The 19,380-nt window shown below is 36.6% G+C and overlaps 1 protein-coding gene across 1 annotated transcript; it reads left to right on the forward strand.

Moving 5' to 3' along the window:
• Positions 1–48: 48 nt before the first annotated feature.
• On the forward strand, positions 49–19,152 carry nek10 (NIMA-related kinase 10). The gene is made up of 34 exons (XM_028013356.1): positions 49–517; positions 607–667; positions 789–919; positions 2,077–2,172; positions 2,254–2,338; positions 2,427–2,468; positions 2,562–2,640; positions 2,730–2,797; positions 3,025–3,104; positions 3,969–4,055; positions 4,172–4,396; positions 7,337–7,446; positions 7,826–7,887; positions 7,963–8,034; positions 8,123–8,187; positions 8,632–8,734; positions 8,871–8,999; positions 9,075–9,212; positions 9,293–9,338; positions 9,426–9,547; positions 9,815–9,917; positions 10,001–10,076; positions 11,739–11,868; positions 11,948–12,018; positions 12,098–12,299; positions 12,376–12,463; positions 13,385–13,436; positions 13,566–13,603; positions 13,752–13,852; positions 14,425–14,535; positions 15,607–15,712; positions 15,880–15,923; positions 16,642–16,697; positions 17,872–19,152. The coding sequence occupies exons 1-34, from the start codon at positions 438–440 to the stop codon at positions 17,888–17,890; spliced, it is 3,078 nt and encodes a 1,025-aa protein (XP_027869157.1). The 5' UTR covers positions 49–437; the 3' UTR covers positions 17,891–19,152.
• The last annotated feature ends 228 nt before the right edge of the window (positions 19,153–19,380 follow it).

Below are 19,380 nucleotides of genomic sequence, written 5' to 3' on the forward strand. Positions count from 1 at the left end.
GCCTTATAACGTCGAAATAGCTACAGTGCCTACAGACAGCTGCTAGCGTCAGTTGTACCCATAGCAACGAAGACAATGTAGAAAATTGCCGTTTCTTTTTCTCATGAGATAACATTTAGGACGTCAGCTGTTTCGCAAACATAAACTGTATTGCCTGTAACTCTGGAATATTTCATTTGTATTTAATTTCTTAAAAATAACTATCTGTTTTTACGGAGGTGGAAAAAGGGTAAGAAACCTAACAATTATTAGCTCTTCTGACAACAAGACATTTTCGGTAACCGGTTTTATTTTGGACCAAACAGCTAACACTAAAAGTAATTTCATTCGGGGGTTTTTACCCGTTGAAGTGATAAGTGTCTGGCTAAACAGGCTAGATAAAAAAAAAAAAGTTTGGTTAAATTTAACTCTTGCTTCATAGGAAAACAAAATGTAAAATGTTGAAAATGTCCAACTTGGCAAAGAAAGTGAGACCAGGACAAAAGTTGCCTCTCAAATATACAGCAACCCAAAGCAAGTAAGACTGGTTATCTCCTCCTCTTGCAATTTTTACATTTATTTGCCTGATCTGACATGAGCAAATCACCTGATAAGCATGTTTCCCAGGGCATCTTATGATCTCAAGAGGCTCCAGTCCCTGCTTGCCAAAAGCAGCTCCAGACAAGAGGTGAAGAGCAGCACATGACGCCACCCTGAAGCAGCATGTCCTGACTTTCTGAAAATATACATAACAGCTAATTTTTCTCCTGTCAGACCTGCGCTGTAATGTGATCGTTTCTCTGTTTCAGGTGTCAACACTGAGTCACAGTAAAGCAGCCAACAGCAGGGCCATCAGATCCTCACCTTCTCCAAAACACAACAGCAGGCTCAGGAGTGAAACTTATCCCGACAATGAAGTGGCTCAACTGGAAAAATTCAGGTTTCCTACAGTGTAAAATTAAAATTTACTCTGCAATACTGAATTTAAAAATCAAATGTACTTAAATCATAAACCAGTGACTAAATCCAGAGTGCTGTATTCTATATTGATGGAAGTTTGAGTGGAAAGAAGTGCAGGAGAAAATATAAACATGCAACAAATGCACCTATAAATACACAATACTGCCCCTTTAAATAAAAAGTGAGTTAGAATACGAATGTAGAAAACCCAATTTTAGAAAATAAAATCATTTAGCTTATGCCTGCTGAGAGTTTTATAAAGATACATAAAGAGGTTTCAATCTCTATAAAATAATTATAAATAAGCCTCTCAGAAGCCCTGATACAAAATAGTTAAGTTTTAGGTGAAAATAATCTCTCCATCTTATTGTAAGTGTCAACTAAAGCCTTTAGAGGTGTTAAAGGTGAACTATTTTGCTTCCTTGAACAGGTTAGGATAGGTCAAAAAAACAAAACATATTTGTTTTTTTGTTTGTTTTTTGCACAAAATCATTGTCAGATAATGAGACTTTAGTCTGACCAGTTCTGCCTATTTTAAGCTCCTGTCAGAATAAGCTGCTGCTGGCCATGCCCCTCAACTCAACGTTTACATTACCACGTGAAAATGGCTGCAAACAGGTGCTCAGTTATACAACAGTACATCTTTGAAAAGCAAAAGTGGAGCCTCCTGCACAACCAACAAGACAGTTGCAAGTTGTTGTCTTTTGCAGCAGCCATTGAAAATCACATGTGGTGTTAAAACAAGCTGACCAAACTTGCTTGAGCTCCCCTTGGGTTGCTAGGTGACAGATTGAGGTTGCTAGGTAACAGCACAGTGCCCGTCAAATGTGACTTAATAATCTGGAAGTGTTTGAAACGGCTCATTTTCCAGGGACCAAAAAACATGAACTTATTGCCAAAAAACTACTGGATGTTTTTTTAAGTGCTTTGGCTGGTTTTAGAAGCAGCAGAGACCCAGATGGAAGTATAAATATATATAAAAATGTGATTTTTGCATAATGGGTAACCTTTAAATGAACTTGTAATTTATAGTTCTTCCAAGGTTTAAAAGCTAAATGTCTCTCTCTACAAAGAACCAAACTAAATGTGGTTTATTTTCTTGTCGTGTTTATTATAAAACCTTTTTCTGTTTTCCAGCATAATATACAAAGACCAAAGATGTTTCAGCAGTCACCCGTTGAGTAAACTGTTCCTGGACATTCTGACATCCTTGGTCAGGAATCGACTCTGCAGGTAAATTACTGTGGAAATACTTGAGCTTTTCATAATTTGTCACATGTAAAGTTTTTATTAACTATTATTATTTATTGAAAGTGAATGGATCGACCATGCAACACCTGAAGCCGTCAATAGAGTTCTGATCTGCCTTCGACTGCTGATCAGGGATCCCAATTATCAGGCACAAACCAAAAAAAAAAAAAATCTAATTAAATATTCTTTTTCTATCTTTTGTGTAAAAGAACTATGATATTTTGGTATTTTTACAGAATATTCTTCACCAGCTTGAAGGCATCAGTCTGCTTGCCAAGGTAAATGCTTCAGGGTTTTATTTATAACCTCAAACAACCTCTTCATCCAAATATATCCCATGCAACTCTTATTGGCCTTCTGTTTCTCTGCAGTATATGGAGTCTGTCGCTGCCAAGTACATATCCTGCGGTGAGGAGGTGTTTGATACCCAGAAGCTCGTTACAATGACCTGTGAGTAGGCAGAACCACAGAAACACTAGCAGATGGAGCTGGGTTTGTCTCAATCAGCAGCAGAATCACAGATTTGATCTCTGTTACAGACATGTTTCAGAAGCTGTCGACCGCTGATAATCAAAGGCTGTGGGTCATTGAGAGTGGCGCGCACAGGGTAATTTTCATTTATATACTCAGGGCCTTTGTCCAAAGCATGTAATTTTTATAACTAGGAGTTTTATTATTGGTTGAATTAAAAATGAAGAATAGAAAGAGTCTTATGCATTTCCTGTTAATCTCAGACCAATTTTCTTGAACTACAAGAAACATCAAGTCACACAGAAATGTACTATGACCTGATATATGGAACAGAAATAAAATTTCTACTTTTAAATTGGTCAGACGTTGGTGAAACTCCTCTCCACCACAGACCACGGCGTTTTACAGGGAGCTCTGCTTGCACTCACTACTTTGGCAAAGAGGTAGGAACGCCTCTACAAAGACATATATTTGTTTTTCTTCCTCATTTATTTCAGTCGATTTTAACATTTCCATAAAAAAAATTATTCAAACTTGTACTGGATATCTGTTTTGCTTAGATAAACAATATTTAAATTCCTGTCAGTGGCAAGAACACAAAGTGTAGACGTAAAACATTAAGTTATTATAGTTAGGCCTGTTACAATGACAAATTGTCCCAAAAGTTTTTGTGATAAATGATAATATTGTTGTTTTAAGATATATGAGTATTAGAATGATAATGGGATAATAATGCAAGGCCACTTTCTCAAAGATCAATAAACTTTAAATTGTAATGAACATTTAATACTGGATCTGAAGACATTTTCCAAAATAAAGAAACATAACAATAAAAACAACAAATAAAATGAATAATGAAGTCTCTGTAAACAAAATTATCCTTCAACAAAGGGAATAGTTGAAACCCAACCAGCAGACTGAAGACTTTTGTCGTCCATATTTTGGTAGAAAGAGAAAAATGATAAATCACGGAAATATAAATTATTGAGTTAGTTTTAATGTATCATGCGATTTATTGATTTATTGCTTCTTGCAACAGACCTAATCATGCCTTCACTTTTTATACATAAAAGACCAGAAGATCAAAATTAAAAGAGCAGAATCAGTTCTGTATATTTTTCTAGAACATCAAAGGATTCCAGCTGAGTCTCATAAAACAAATAAACAATCATAATCAAACCTTTTTGCATTTATTTAGCAAGTAAATTTTATAATTTAAAAGTCATAGTTTTAACTTTTCACAACAATTGTTCAAATTGAAACAGATATTTCATACATAAATATTATAATCTCTTGTTTCTCTGCAGCTCTGAATGCAGAACAGAAATCGGAGAACTGCAAATTGTGGACAGCCTTCTTGTAATACTACAGGAATATGACCTGCTCTCAAAGAGGTTGGAAATTTAAATAATTTCTCAGTTGATGCACTTCTGGTGTGGTAAAACATTTCAAAATAAAAGCTCTAACAGCCTCATGATACACATGAAGTTAAGCCTTGTGTTTCCTGCAGACTGAGTGCTGAGCTGCTGAGGCTCCTGTCTTCAGTGCAACATGTGAGGGTCCAGCTGAAGGAGCTGGAGGGAGTACCGGTGCTGCTGAGCCTCCTGCACAGCAGGAACCTGAAGCTGCTGTGGAGCGTCACCTGGGTCCTGGTCCAGCTGTGTGAGGATCCAGACTCCAGGGCTGAGATCCGGAGCTGGGGGGGCGCGCAGCAGCTCCTCCGTCTGCTCAACGTGTAAGTCTTACAAGTTTGTAAGATGGATTTTACTGTGATCTTTTGTGTTTAAGTTTGGACAACTACAGCGAAAGGTTATTGTTGGAACCACGGAACGTTTTGTTTACATTTTGGTTTGCAGCAGAAAAACTAATGTAAGGAATATCAACACGTACTACTCTTACTCTATGCTGTTTTTCTTTCATGAAGTACAGTACTATCTGTATTAAATCTAGAAGAATTAAACACAAACACCCTGTGTGGGTCTTACTGTTGACAAGAAAACAATACTTCTTAACTTTGTGTAAATAGTCTGTTTGTTGTTGTTTTTCATGAACATGCACATCTTTTAAACATTTCCTGTCACTTTAAATCCAATTAAGCTGCTGCTGGCCACGCCCCCCAACTCAACGTTTACCCTCACATGTAAAAATGGCTGCCAACAGATGTGCAGTTATACAACCGTACATCTTTGAAAAGCAGGAGTAGAGCCTCCTGCACAACCAACAAGAACACAGCAAGTGGTTTGTAAACGGTAAATAAGCAATAAAGTTATTGTCTTTTCTAGCAGCCATTTTACAGCGCACACAACGGTAAAACCAGCTGACCAAACGTGCTGGAGCTCAGTATGGGTTGCTAGGTAACGGTCTGGGCTTCACTGGGGTTACTTGGGAAGGGCACAATGCCCATGGAAAGTAACTTAACAGGAGATTTTTGAAACAGCTAATTTTCCAGACACCAAAAAACATTAACTTATTCCCCAAAAATGACTGTGTGTTTTTGTTAAGTGCTTGGGTTGTTTACAGAAGCAGTAGAGACCCAAATGGAAGCACAAAATGTGTAAAATGTGAATTTTGGGCAATAGGTCCTCTTTGATAACTGCACATCATTTTCTCATGTTCTAAATTTATCCTTACTGTTTTGCACCTTATTCTTGTTTTTATATTTTTTACGTTTGAGTGAGTTTTTATGCCCCCTCTTACCTTAACTTGCTGCTGTGACGTCTGAATATCCCCACTGTGGGTCAATGAGGGACATTTATGATCTATTTTCTATTCTGTTTTATCCTGGAATGTCTGTTGCTTAAAGTGTGGTTTGGTCTAACCAGCCCTCAGTATTCCAATTAAAGTCCCAGAAGTATTTAGCAAACTCCACATGTTTATGGCTGTGGTAGAACAATGTAAAAAGCATTTTCCTGCCGTCACGGCCACGACCAGATAGCGTGTACATGCCACGGATAGCATGAAATGGCTTCTGTGGAGATTCAGTGATCTCACTCTTTGCTGCTGTTTGATGGCAGTGAGCTCCTGACTTTAACTTTACCGTCCTTCTCACTGTGTGAGGACAGATAATCACGGGTCCTTGTCTAGCATCGTTTTTCACAGTATCTTAAATTTAATTATTACCCTGACTGTAGATATGGTCAAGTTTAAAAGGAAAATATTAGACAAAATTCACATTTTGCATGTTTTTGTACTTCCATTTGGATTTATACAACTTCCAAAAACAGCTCAAGTGCAAAAAAAACCAAAAAAACAACACCCAGCCATTTTTTGGCTCTAAATTAAAGTTTTTTTTGTCTGTGGAGAATAAGCCATTTCAAAAACCTTTGGGATGTAATGTCACAAATCAGTAGGCGCTGCGCCGTTACCTAACAACCCAAGAAAAGTTCCAGCACATTTGGTCAGCTGGTTTTACCACTTCATGTGTTGTACAATGGCTTCTGGAAAAGACAAGAGTTTTGTTGTTAACTTTCCATCCAGGAACCACTTGCTGCATTCTTATTGGTTGTGCAGGAGGCTTCACTTCTATTTTTCAAAGATCTACGGTTGTACAGTTGCACATCTGATTGCAGCCATTTTCACGTGTGAGTGTAAATGTTGAGTTGGGAGACGTGGCCAGCAGTTTATTTGGATTTAAAGTGACAGGAGGCCCTAAAACGGCTTATAATGAAATGATCTCAAAATAGGCAGAACTGAGCAGAACTGAAATCTTATCTAAAAATGAATTTGTGCAAAACAAAGTTTGTAAAAATTGTACACCTATCCTAACCTGTTCAAGGAACAACAATAGGTGCTATGTGTTGAGTTGTTTTGAATGTTTGGTTATTCTGTGTTCCTTTGTCTCTTTGTTTGATTTAATCAGACTCAGTGATTCACATGTAGTATAATTATTTCTTGTGTCTAGTTATTCCTTGTTGCTCTAGTTTAATTATGTTATTCTTTAGTTTTAGATTAATTTCCTAGTCCTTATGTCCTCCCCCTCACCCCCTGTGTCATTTTCTCTCTCTCCCCTCACACCTGCAACCTGTTAGCTCCTCAGCTCAGGTTTTTTGTTCCAGCATTCATCCTCACAGTATTTAACCCCTTCTCTTCCTCACACTCATCACTAGCCCCTCTTGTTATTTCTCCCTAATTCTTCCCATGGCATTTTTTTTGACTTCATGGTTTTTGTTCTGCTCTGGCTCCCTGTGCTCCTATGCAAGTTTTTTTTGTCATTTACCTGCTCCTGTCTGCATTTTATTCCTTCCTCAAACTCACACATCATGACACCAGGTCACCTTTAAGTAAGCAGGTATTTACAGCCCTTTCCCAACCTGTAAAGATAAACAAATATCTGTTACTAAAGACATGTTCAAACTGTTTTAGCTTTTTTATTCTGATTAATCAAATTAGAGGTTATATTTTCTAGAATATTCAGTCCAACATTATGCTACTGCAATAAAATATGATTTTCTTCAAAAATGTTTTAAATAATTGATAAAGTGATACATAAAAACTAGAAATATTACCAATAATACCAAACGTAAAACACTGGAAAATATTGGACTACAACTTAAAATGGCTGCTAGAATTGGAAAACATGTTACTGATTGTCTGTTTGTTAAAGCTGAAGCCTTAAATAGTGTAATTAAGTTTGTTTGTTTTTATCTTGGTGGTAAAATAACTCTCTTAATGACAGGCAGCACTCCTCTGACCGCTCCAGCACAGAGATGCTTCCCGCTCCCAGCAGCGCCGCCGAGGAGTTTGGACCACATGAGGAGCTGCAGAATGCTGTGGCTCTGCAGTCCGGTTAGCATTCACTCTGTGCAGAAAATACGCTCTACCATCGTGTTAAAATTCACCAAGGACAGCAGTGGCCAGAAAATAATGTGAAAATCATGTAAAATGTTTGCTCTTGCTCGCTACGGTACTGTAAGGATAATCAGGAGAGAGAAATCTTATCAGGAGCTGAGAATGTAAACAGATATTTCCTGAGACGTTTAGACTGGATCAACAGTTTTACAGAAAGGTTCTACATTTTAAATAATGTTTAAAAACATTATTTGTGTTCAAAGATGCTCACATCTGCACATGTCTGCACATGTCCTGTGATTGTAATGACAAGTTGTAAGTGTCGCTGTCAGAGTTTTATTAAGCAATCTGGGTTTGTTTTTGGTTCTTGTTTCAGCGTGCTGTACAGCTCTGACTGAGCTGAGTCTGGACGACACGTCTGCTCACCACATCGTACAAGTAAACAGCTCTTAGTTATAAAGCACAACATTAATTTAAGCTTTGCCTCAATAAACTGTACTTTTCTTTTATTAGGAAAATGGTATCTACATAATTGCAAAACTAATTTTGCTAAAAGGTTCTGGACCGAAGGTCACGTCTTTACAGGTATCAGCTTCATATCAAAGTAAGAAGTACTGCAGCTGCAGGTTTGTTGTTGTTCAGTAAATTAAATGTTAATATTTTGTTTTGGCAGTGCTACGCTTTCCGAGCGCTGCGATTTCTCTTCAGCCCCGAAAGAAACAGGTTTATTTTTAAAAGGTAATGCCTCTGTGACCTTCATAGTCAAGTTTTGTTTTCAGGCTTTCATTTTGCATTTTGGTTTCTTTGTTTCAAATGTTATTTTCTGTTTCTGGTGAACTTTACTTTTGGGTTTTAAACATAAAACTTTAATCCTAATGATTTTTTTCCTTTTTTTTTGTTTCTTATGCAGACATCTGCTCTGTTTGAAGCATGTTTTGTTAGTATGTTACTGATTATGTATCAGTAAAATATTTTATTTTTTATTACTAATCCAGTTTTATTTTTCTACAATGCAAGTTTGAATTTATTTTTTTGTATATTTTGCTGCACTGTTTGTGTTATCAGCCTTTTAAGCCTCTACATGGGAAAAACCTTATTAAAATCTTCAAACCTCTTCTTTAAATTTGATATTTACCAGAGATGGATGACCCCAGCTGTTCTGTAACCTTTCATTCCTCTCAGGCTCTTTCCCACAGACCTCTTTGAGTCGTTTATTGACGTTGGACATTATGTCAGAGACCTCACAGCTTACGAGGAGCTACAAACCAAAGTGTCGCTCTACACTGTAAGACAGAGAAATATTAGTTTGTTGTACTGGAATTGGATTTTATTACCTTTTAATACATAAAATATAACTTTTCTCATTCATTTTTCAAACCTGGTAAAATAATAAATGTATTTTTATTTTTATTTTAATGGAGGAAGAGGAACTGAGTTGTCTGAGAGAGAATATTGAGTCCCTGAACCAGAACCGACCGCCGCTCAGAGTAATCGGTGGCTACTCCATATTGGATCACCTGGGCTCTGGAGCATTTGGAAGTGTCTTTAAAGTAAAACAAACATGCAGAAAACTAACATAATGTTCTGTTTATGTTCAATTTCAGCTCATACACTCTTATTGACAGGTCCAAAAGCAGACCGGTCAGAACTTCCTGGCTCTGAAGGAGGTGAACCTGCACAACCCGGTGTTTGGCAAAGACAAGACGTCCAGAGACAGCAACGTGGAAAAGATAATCTTTGAGCTTACAGTCATCAGAGAACAGGCACAGCTCCCATCCTGCTCAACATTTCTGCATATATTTATTTAATATGTGGCCATAATTTATTTCTTCCCTTTTTCTAGATGACACATCCGAACATAGTTAAATATTACAAGACATTTTTGGAAGGTGATCACAGTACCTCTCATTATTACACATTGGGGATTGTTTTAATTCAAACCGTTGAAAAAAGCCAAACATGCTCTCTGCTTGTAGACGACAAGCTTTACATCGTAATGGAGCTGATCGAAGGCGTGCCACTGGCTGAACATTTCAACTCTCTGAGGGACAAGCAACAAAAATTCACTGAAGACAGAATCTGGAACATTTTCATCCAGGTTAAACTTTTCAATTTAGCGTTTTAGTTACATACTGAGAAACGCATCCATGAAGATCTGAAAGGCTTGACTGGTTAGGTAGAAGAAAACTCAGTTCAAGGAGACCAGGAGGGAAGAAACAATATTAATTGGAAAAAGCAAAATTTGGGAATGAGAGGATAAGTTACAGATGGTCGAAAGAGTATTAGGAAGAAAATTAAAATAATAAAATTACAGAATTATCCTAATCTCAGATTAAATTTTTGAATCTGTTCGGTTTTCTCTCAGATGTGCCTGGCGTTGAGGTACCTGCACAAGGAGAAGAGGATAGTTCACCGTGACCTTTCACCCAGTAACATCATGCTGGGAGAGAACAATAAAGTCACCATCAGTGAGTCTGACCAGGCGCCACTTCCTCCTTCCTGTTCTCTCTTGTTCGGAGGGTTAAACCTTCATATTTCCCTCTGCTTGAAGCTGACTTTGGACTTGCCAAGCAGAAACAGGAGAACAGTGAGCTGACATCAGTGGTCGGCACCATCCTTTACTCATGGTGAGAAACTTTAACCAAAAGATTCAGCAAATTTCAGTCAAAATGGAGCTACTGCTGCTGCTGATGGTAGATTATGGAGGATAAATATAGTAATTTTACTGTCTCAATGTGTTCAATATTAGCAGTTTAATCCGGAATATCGCCCCTCTTTCTACCAACGTTTGGCACCAATTAAACAAAATTGGTGCCAAACGTTTGTGTTTGTACTGCCATCATTTTGAAGATATTTATAAATGTTTCCAAAAATTATCAAAGGTCAACCAGCCAGTCCACATTTACAAAATGTTGTCAATCAACTATGGGTGGCGAAAATTTTAATTTGTGTTGTTATCATTTTTGAAATGTAAAAGAAAGTTTCTAAAGGACATCAGAGAATAAAATTCATATGAATTAATTGCATTACGTTGGTGCTGGTTTGTCCAGCATAGTTTATTGACATTTGCATTTAATTCAGGTTTACAAAGTCAAATTTGTTTGACTTTGTAAACGTGAGGTAGCTGGTTGACCTTCAATGACCTCTGGAAACATTTATTAAGTGAAGATGTTAAAAGGAACCCATTATGAAATTTCCCATTTTTGTATTTGGATCTCAACTGCTTTTAGAAACAGCCCAAACACTTTAAATAAAACACCCAGCTGTGTTTTTAAAAAATATTAAGTTGATACCTTTTGGTGTCTGGAAAATGAGCCGTTACCTAGCAGCCCTTTCTAAGTCCAGGCTGTTACCTAGCAACCCCAGTGGAGCTCTGCCGGTTACGTAAGAACACAGGCGTAGCTCCAGCATATTTGGTCAGCTGGTTTTACTGCTGTATGCACTGCTGGAAAAGATAAGTGATTTGTTAACTTATCAACCAGACACCACTTGCTACATTCTTGTTGGTTGTGCAGGAGGCTCTACTTTTGTTTTTCAAAAATGTACAGTTGTATAATTGTGCATCTGCTTGCAGCCATTTTCGTGAGTGTTAAAGTAGAGTTTGGGGGCGTGGTCAGCAGCGGCTTATTTGGATTTAAAATGATACGACGCCTTAAAACAGCTCATTCTGAAAGGAGATCATAACGGCAAGAACTAACCAAATTAAAATCTCGTTATCTGAAAATGATTTTGTGCATAAAAATGTAAAGAACATGTTTTGTACAGACCTAAAGTCACCTGTTAGACCAGTGGTTCCCAAAGGTTTTCTTTTGGGCCCCCCCAGTGGTACCAAAAGATTTTCTGTGCCCCCTATGGATTACAATAAAATCCCCCCCAAAAAGAAAAAAAAATCAACTGGGCACACACATCGTTCAGCCAGACATAAACCTAAACACATATTTTGTTTTCAAACTCCACTGAAGTTTATTTCACACTTCAGGTTGCAACAAAACTACAAACCATCTTTACAGTGAAACACTTTTGTGTAACTGCTTTTTGGTTTTTTTCATTCATCCATACCGCTTCCCGCGGCCCCCCTGCAATGGCACTGCGGCCCCCCTGAGTGGGTGCCCCACACTTTGGGAACCACTGTGTTAGAGGAAGTACAACAGGTCACCTTTAATAGTGAGAATAATACACTATCTTTTAGTAAACTCTGTCTGGAAACCTGAAGAGCCTCTAGTGATTTAAAATGAGATTTTTAGCGAGGAAGTATCTTTTCTGAGTTTGTGCTCATGTGTTGTTGACAGTCCAGAGGTGGTGCAGAACAAGCCGTATGGGGATAAAGCCGACATCTGGGCTTTGGGCTGCATCTTGTACCAGATGGCAACTTTACAACCACCGTTCTACAGCAGCAACATGTTGTCGCTGGCCAGCATGGTAACACAAACAGACCAAATGAATTTACCTCATATTTATTCCCTCAGACTTATGTTTTGCTCTTGTTCTGAACTGACAGATCGTTGAAGGAGTCTATGAGCCGGTTGAAGAGGGAGCGTTTTCAGACAGACTCACAGATATGATCCGATGGTGAGACTTCAGCGCAGACCTTGACATGTTGCTGCTAATTTGGATTAGCATTTCAGCATTTTATCTGCTAATCCGTCAGGTGTTTGAGTTCGGACCCAGAGCAGCGGCCGGACGTCGTAGCCGTCAGCTCCAGGATCTCTGACCTCATGATGAAGCTGATGGACGGACTCTACATCTCCCAGAATGCACTGCAGCGCAGGGCTGATAAAGACAGGAGACGAACACAGAAGTATTTTTTGGAAAAGCAACAGAGCAGGAATAACTTCTGCCACTCAGACATGGTAAACCTGGACTCTAGGGTTTTTGAACACTTTGCTTTGTGTAGCGCTCCAGTGTTTATACAATTTTTTAATGCAGGAAAGGCGGCTGACAGAGACTGAATGTGTGGCTCCGAGCTCCTCTGCAGTCTGCAGTTCTGGTGACGCCATGCGGGCAAACTGGCAAGGTGAAGCACGAACACAGATTAGATGTAACTGGGAAATCTGGGAGTAGTGATGAACTCTGACCTGAACCTTCAGAGCGAGCCACATAGAGACGGTTACAAAGTCGGCCTTCTATCACCTGAACAACATTTCCAGGATTAGACGACTAATGTCTCAGCAAGATCTGGAGCACATGCATCAAACTCGAGGGCCGAGGGCCAAATGTGGCCTCCGCAGCTTTTTATGTGGCCCTCTAGGCTCCAAATTACATCAATAAGTCCCTCCAGTTTTTCACAAAATTCACAAAAAATCACTTTTTTTCAGATTTTTACTGCAAATTTTTCTCAAAATTGGCCATAAAAAGTGACTGCTGCCGCAGTCTTACTTCATGTCAAGTTATAGCCATTGATCAATACGGCAGATAATAAAAAGTCACATTTAACATCATACATTTGCACAAATATCACAAAAATTCCTTACACATATTTCTAAATTAGCACAACAAAATCTGTGATTTTGATTGCAAAAAAAACACAAAAACAATCACAAAACCCTGCACAGACTGATCAGTGTGAAAAGAAGTGTTACTTAATTTTAAGAATCTCTTACTGAATGCTGAAACAAACAGTTATTTATTGATATTTTAACTGTTTAATGGGTTAACTGTTTCTAAAAATATTCTACAAAAATCAGACTATTTTGTTTATCTCAGTGAAATATTCTTTAGTTTATTATTGAACAGATCAAATGGAAAAAGGCACAAAAACTTTTTTTTTTAAATATAAAAATGTTGTGACCCATGTTCTTTCAACTTAACGATTTAAGTTTGGACACCACTGATGTGGGGTGAAGGAGACATTTATAATCTTTATTTTTGAGTTAACATTTGGCTCTTTGGTTGAGTTCATGTGGATTTTATTTAACAACCTTTGTTTTATGTTCAGCTCCAGACTTGGAGCCCGTGGTTTGTGCCACACCGGATCAGATTGTAGCCTGGTAGGTGAAAACAGACACATATTTTTTTAACATTAATTTACATTTCCACCCTGGCCTCCTCTGGTCAGAGAGGAACTGGTGTTGATATTAATCTGCTGAACTGCTTCTCTCACTTCCTCTTTTTCTCAGTGGGGATTTTACTGCTTCCAAGATAAAATCAACACCAGGTACCATTTCAACATCTGCTTTTAAATAACGTTATGACACAAAATAGAGAAGCCGTCTTCAATGCACACATTTTACACGTTGTGTGACCTCTCTGATATAAAATGTGAATTTTCTCAGCCAGGATGAATTGTTTTCTTTTTGTCTCAGGGTCTGTAGGGATCTGTGTCTCTCAGAGGAAACTGCGGCAGATCGACGATCCCATCCAACGGCTGCTGGTTCAGCTGCACAAAATCATCTTCATCACTCAAGTACTGTCATTTTAAAATTTATTTTAAAAAATAAAATGTTTATTTATTTTAAGTAAATTTTATTTTAAAAATGTGTTCTTATTTAAAAAATATTAAATTTATTTATTAAAATAAATATAATTTATTCTAAAAGTGATTTTTGTTTTACAATAAATTTGTATTCATTTTTTTAATTTCCTTTTATTTAATTGTTTGTAATTATTATTTATTTATTTTTTTAAAATAAATAGAATTAATTTTAAAATATATTTTTTTTATTTTTAAAATAAAAATGAAAAAAATTTTTTTAAAATCTTATTTTCAAATTGAAACACTAACACTTATTTTTACATATGCATTTTTTTAAGTTGTTTTTTTTTTTTTTTTTTTACATTTTTACATTTAAAAAAATTAATAAAATTTTTTAAATATATATATATATTTTTTTTATTTTAAAATAAATAAAAAATAACTTAAAAATCAAGAGCTTGAGTCAAATAAATTATACATATGCTTTCTTTAAATCCATGTTTGTCCTGACATTATTTTCCGGCAGCAGTTTCAACATTTTTCTGGATGTGATTCATTTCCAGCTTCCTCCAGCTCCGAACTACAACATCAAACGGCGACTTGTTGAACGATTCAAAAAGTCTCTCTTCCACCTCGGCAGTGATCCGTACAACCTAAAAGTGGAGCTCAGAAAGGTCAGAAAGCTTTCGTTTCCACCGAGCAGCACTCAAACAAAACAAGTTATTTTACTGAGCAGCTGTTAATAACACATGAACTTTACATGTATTATTGTTGAGTAGGCTGAAGAAGCGCTTCATAACCCGCTTGAATTTTAATTTATATATTTGGAACTGGGCCTGTTTTTCTTTGGATGTTGTTAAAATTTCCGGCACAAATCAGTAAAATTTTAATTATATGAAAATAAAACACTATATCCCTCAAGTAACTCAGTTTTTATCAGTTTTATCTGAAGCAAATTACCAAACTAAGAATCAGGGCTTGTACGGATGCTTGAAATCCTTGAGAATGCTTGAAATCCTTGAGAATGCTTCAAGTAGGTGTTTAAGAGTTTTTGGAAAGTCATTGAAAGTGCTTGATATTCAAACTGCACAGTTTTGTAATAAAGTGCAATCGAACGTTTGGTTATAAAAAACGTTATTTTACAGTTGAAACCAGATATTTTCAGGCACCTAATAAAAGACATGCAAACATTTTACTCACTGCAGCTTAAAGTTAAATCAAACTAAACTTTTATTGTTTTAGGTTAGTTAAAATTACCAAAATTATTTAGATTTGCTAAATACCAGAAAACGTAGCGGGAACATTCTTTTGAGATTTTTTAGTAACTTCTTTTGTATATTGTGTGTAAATTTAAATTTGAGCAGGAAGGATTTCTGCCTTAACACAATTTGTTTGGATTGTTTCAATATAATCAATATTTACCATTCCTAATATCTTAGATTGATCTGTGTAATTGAGATAAAAGTTTTTATATTTTATACGGTGACGTTATTTAAATTGAGGGAAATGATAATTTAGTTTTGTTGTCAGAGCAGTCAGATGTTTGGGAGGCATTTCAAAACATAAAATAATATATTTTACTTTACATCTACAATAGAATGTAGAATAACATTACAAGATATTATTTATAACAGTAATGACTTATATTATCTAATAGTGAATACTGCAGTGCTGGAAAAGTTTGAAAACGTACCTTGACGATGCTTGAGTTTTACTGGATGTGTGTTGTTCTTTTTGGGCCTCAGCTGGTCCAGGCTTCATCAGAACTGGTGGAGATGAACTCAACCAGTTTGGACTGGCAGCATGTGGTGCAGCTCCTCCGAGGGGAACGCCTCACTGCAGACACTTCAGGTAGATTTATCCCCCTGCAATAAAACAGAGTCACTCCTGCAGGAATCCAAAACAAACAGATCCGTTTCTGTCTCAGCCAGATTTTATCTCTTTATGTTTTCAAAATAGATTTTTTTCAATTGTTCTGAAGTTTATTAAAAAGTTAATTGCCTTGTTTATTGTGGCAGGTGATGAGAATCTCAGAGATGGCGTTACATATCAGCAGATGCAGGTCAGTTTCTCCAGAGTAATGGTGAAGTTTGTTTATTTTTTAGACTTAATTTAACTTTTTGTTTCTTTTATCAAAAACTTGACGGTTCTGCTGACTGGTTACTGAATGGCTTAGCACCACAACACATTAAAGAACAAAAACCAAACATGGAGAAGCAGCATTCAGCTTCTATACTCCACAGATCTGGAACAAACTTCCAGAAAACTGCAAAACAGCTGAAACACTGAGAGCCTTTAAATCTAGACTGAAAATGTACAAACAAAATGTAATGTTTGCTACTGGTTTTCTCAGGTTGGTGCCTGTATGTTGTTTTTATAACTTTTTTATTTTCGTGTTTTCATGATGTAAAGCTCTTTGAACTGCTGAAATGTGCTATACAAACAAACTTGATGGATTGATACAACTATGTCAGGTAAAAGTCTACATAGTCTCTTGTCCTAAACTTAAAAACTAAGTTGTAAGTTGACTCTAACTTTCCTTTACTCCAGTTATAATAGTTGGACTGAAGTTCCCAAAATGGCCCAAAAAAGCAAATAAATCAGAAACACATTGACTGAGTGCTCTAATTTTTCAGCTGTAAACTGGTATTATTGTTTTATTATGTGTAACAACTCTATTTACACCTAGCAAATCAAGTATTATAAAGTTTATTTTAGCTGTAGTTGTGTTGGCTGTGCAGTCGCCTGCAGTGAAAGGATCATCTGCTCTTCCTCTTCAGGAAATCATGGAGGAGCTTTTAGAGGAGAACAGCTACTACCAAGCAACAAGCAACAGGTGAAAATGTTAAAATTCTTACAAATACAAGACAAAACAAATATGAAAAATCAATTATTGTCCAACCAAAATCCTGAATGCATTTCATTTAAATCATATATATCCAATTTTTTTTATTTTGCCAATCTTGAATTAGTACATGTTGTGTGTTTCTTCTGTGTTTTTGGACTAAAGGTGAGATTACTTAGAATCAGTTAAACTAAATTTAAAGGGGATCTATTGTGCAAAATTGAATTTTTTTTGTTTTTGTTCGTCCATTTGGGTTTTTACTGCTTCTAAAAACAACCTTAAAAGAATCCACTTAGCCTAAGTTAATGCTCTTTGGAGTCGATTTTAGAAACCTCCCAGTTGTTAAGTTACATTCCACAGGGATTGAGCCGTTACCTAGCAACCCCATCAAAGTCCAGGCCGTTACCTAGCAACCCAAGCTGAACTCCAGCACGTTTGGTTTAACCGTTTTACGCTGCTGGAAAGGACAGGTGCTTTGTTTGACTTACTTTTCAGAAACCACTTGCTGCATTCTTGTTGGTTGTGCAGGAGGCTCCACTTCTGCTGTTCACAGATCCACAATGGTATAATTGCACATCAGTTTGCAACCATTTTTACATGCAAGTGAAAAAAAAAAAATCAATGTTTCACTTTTAACGAGACATTTTCCCTCATTATAGTAAGGAATCTGCCAGTGGAACTAGAACTTTTTCATTAATATTGAGGAATTACTACAACTTAGATCAAAATTACTTGGTAAAATTTGGTGTTTTTGAAGTGTATCAACTTACTAGACCTCTCAGGTTCTGGGGATGCAGAGCAGAACCAGAACCAAACAGGAAGAAGCAGCATTCAGCTTCTATGCACCACAAATCTGGAACAAACTTCCAGAAAACTGAAAATCAGCCGAAACACTGACTTCCTTTAAATCCAGACTAAAATCTGACTTGTTCATAGGGTTCCTTTCAATTAGTAGTAACTTGAACATAATTAATCCTGGTCTTAATTCTAATATTTGATAACAATGATTCGTGATAATTTAGAGAAAACGTTTTCTGTTCTCAACAGAATAATTTACTGTGTTGTTTCTAATCATGTGAAGCACTTTGAACTACCTTGTCGCTGAAAACTGCTCTGTAAATAAACTTGACTTGTCCTCCTTTAATTTGGTCCGTTTGAATCTTAGGGCCAAAGAAGGGAACTGACAGCTGCCTGCTTCCACCTGGCCAGACGTCTGATCATGGCGCCGCGACGACATCATCATCATCAGCAGGACGTGTAAACACACACATGAGCACATGCAAAGACAAAAACAACATCCTGACATTCAGAAGAAGAAGAATGGTGTGCATTAATGACAGGAGGGGCTTTTTAACTACGTTCAGCTTTGAGTCTCTGAGGATCCTGCGGTTTTATAAATTTGGATGGAAACTCAAATGTGACAAAAATGTAACGTGCAAAGAAAAATTACTGGGGCATTTCTAAAAGATATTTATCTTTAAAATTATTTGCACTTTCATCACATCTACAGAGTAAAGAAGCTAAAGTTAAATTAAATTAACTTATTTTAATATGCAGTGCTCTGAAACAGTTTTCCACCCTTGGACTTTTCCACAATTTGTCACCCTTCTACCGTAAATGTAAAAATATTTAACTTGAATTTTATGTGATTGACCAAAACATATCAAAAGGTTTTATTTCAGGATTTCCATCCATTTTGTCACTAACTTTGACTCCTGCTATGGAAAAGCAACACCACAGCATGATACTGCCACCACCTCTCTGCTGTGATCAGGGTTAGTGTTTTTGCCGTTTGTAATTTTACTTCCACTTTCCAATAATGATCTACTTTGTGTTAATCTGTCACATGAAATAGCACTAAAATAGCGTTTTGGTTTGTAATGTAGGAAAATGTGAAAAACATGGAGCGGTGAGAAGATAAAACTTTAACTATTTATATTTAAACTCTGTAGTAGTGCAGCATTTATAATCACCGCAGCGGAAACATTCATTTCACCCCCACATGTTGTTTGTCTGTATAAAAGTGATGTAAAAATAATTTAACCTTTGCTGAAACGTCTTTCTGTATAAATGTTAAACTTCTGCGTTTTGTTTCAGTTGAAACTCTGAGCTGCAGATTTAACCGTTTTAGCTCATCGCTGCATGTGACAGCAAACACTTTTTACCTTCAACCCACAGTTTCCTCCTCCTATATCTGTCAAAGGGCTGATAAGAGCTTTCACTTTGACTGAGCACATCTCACTGTCTGACTGCAGGTGAACGTAAAAACCAGATCACATGGGGCTTTTTTGTACATTATAAATGCCTTGTAAGTAAATTATCTATGCAGAGTGAAAAAATGTAATGTATAGAGCATTTAAATATAACATTTCTTATGCACTTTGATTTAAAAAACTATTCTGTATTCATCTGCTTTCGGGTTATAAAAGCTGATCAACATAAACGACTTCTTTCATGTCATTTTGTTCACCTATATAATTCTGATTTAAGCCATTTAGTAGTTTTAAGGTCAGATTTATTAAATAATGTCTGTTCTTTGTGTTTCCACAGCAGTTATGGCTTGATATAAAAGACTGAAGCAAAACTAAACTTGAAAAGAAATCACTTTAAAATAAAACAAGAAAACATATTTACAATGTTTGTTTTTAACCTGGTGGCTGCATACAGTTAACTG

Source organism: Xiphophorus couchianus, chromosome 3, assembly GCF_001444195.1.
Source record: "Xiphophorus couchianus chromosome 3, X_couchianus-1.0, whole genome shotgun sequence".
Lineage (NCBI taxonomy): Eukaryota > Metazoa > Chordata > Actinopteri > Cyprinodontiformes > Poeciliidae > Xiphophorus > Xiphophorus couchianus.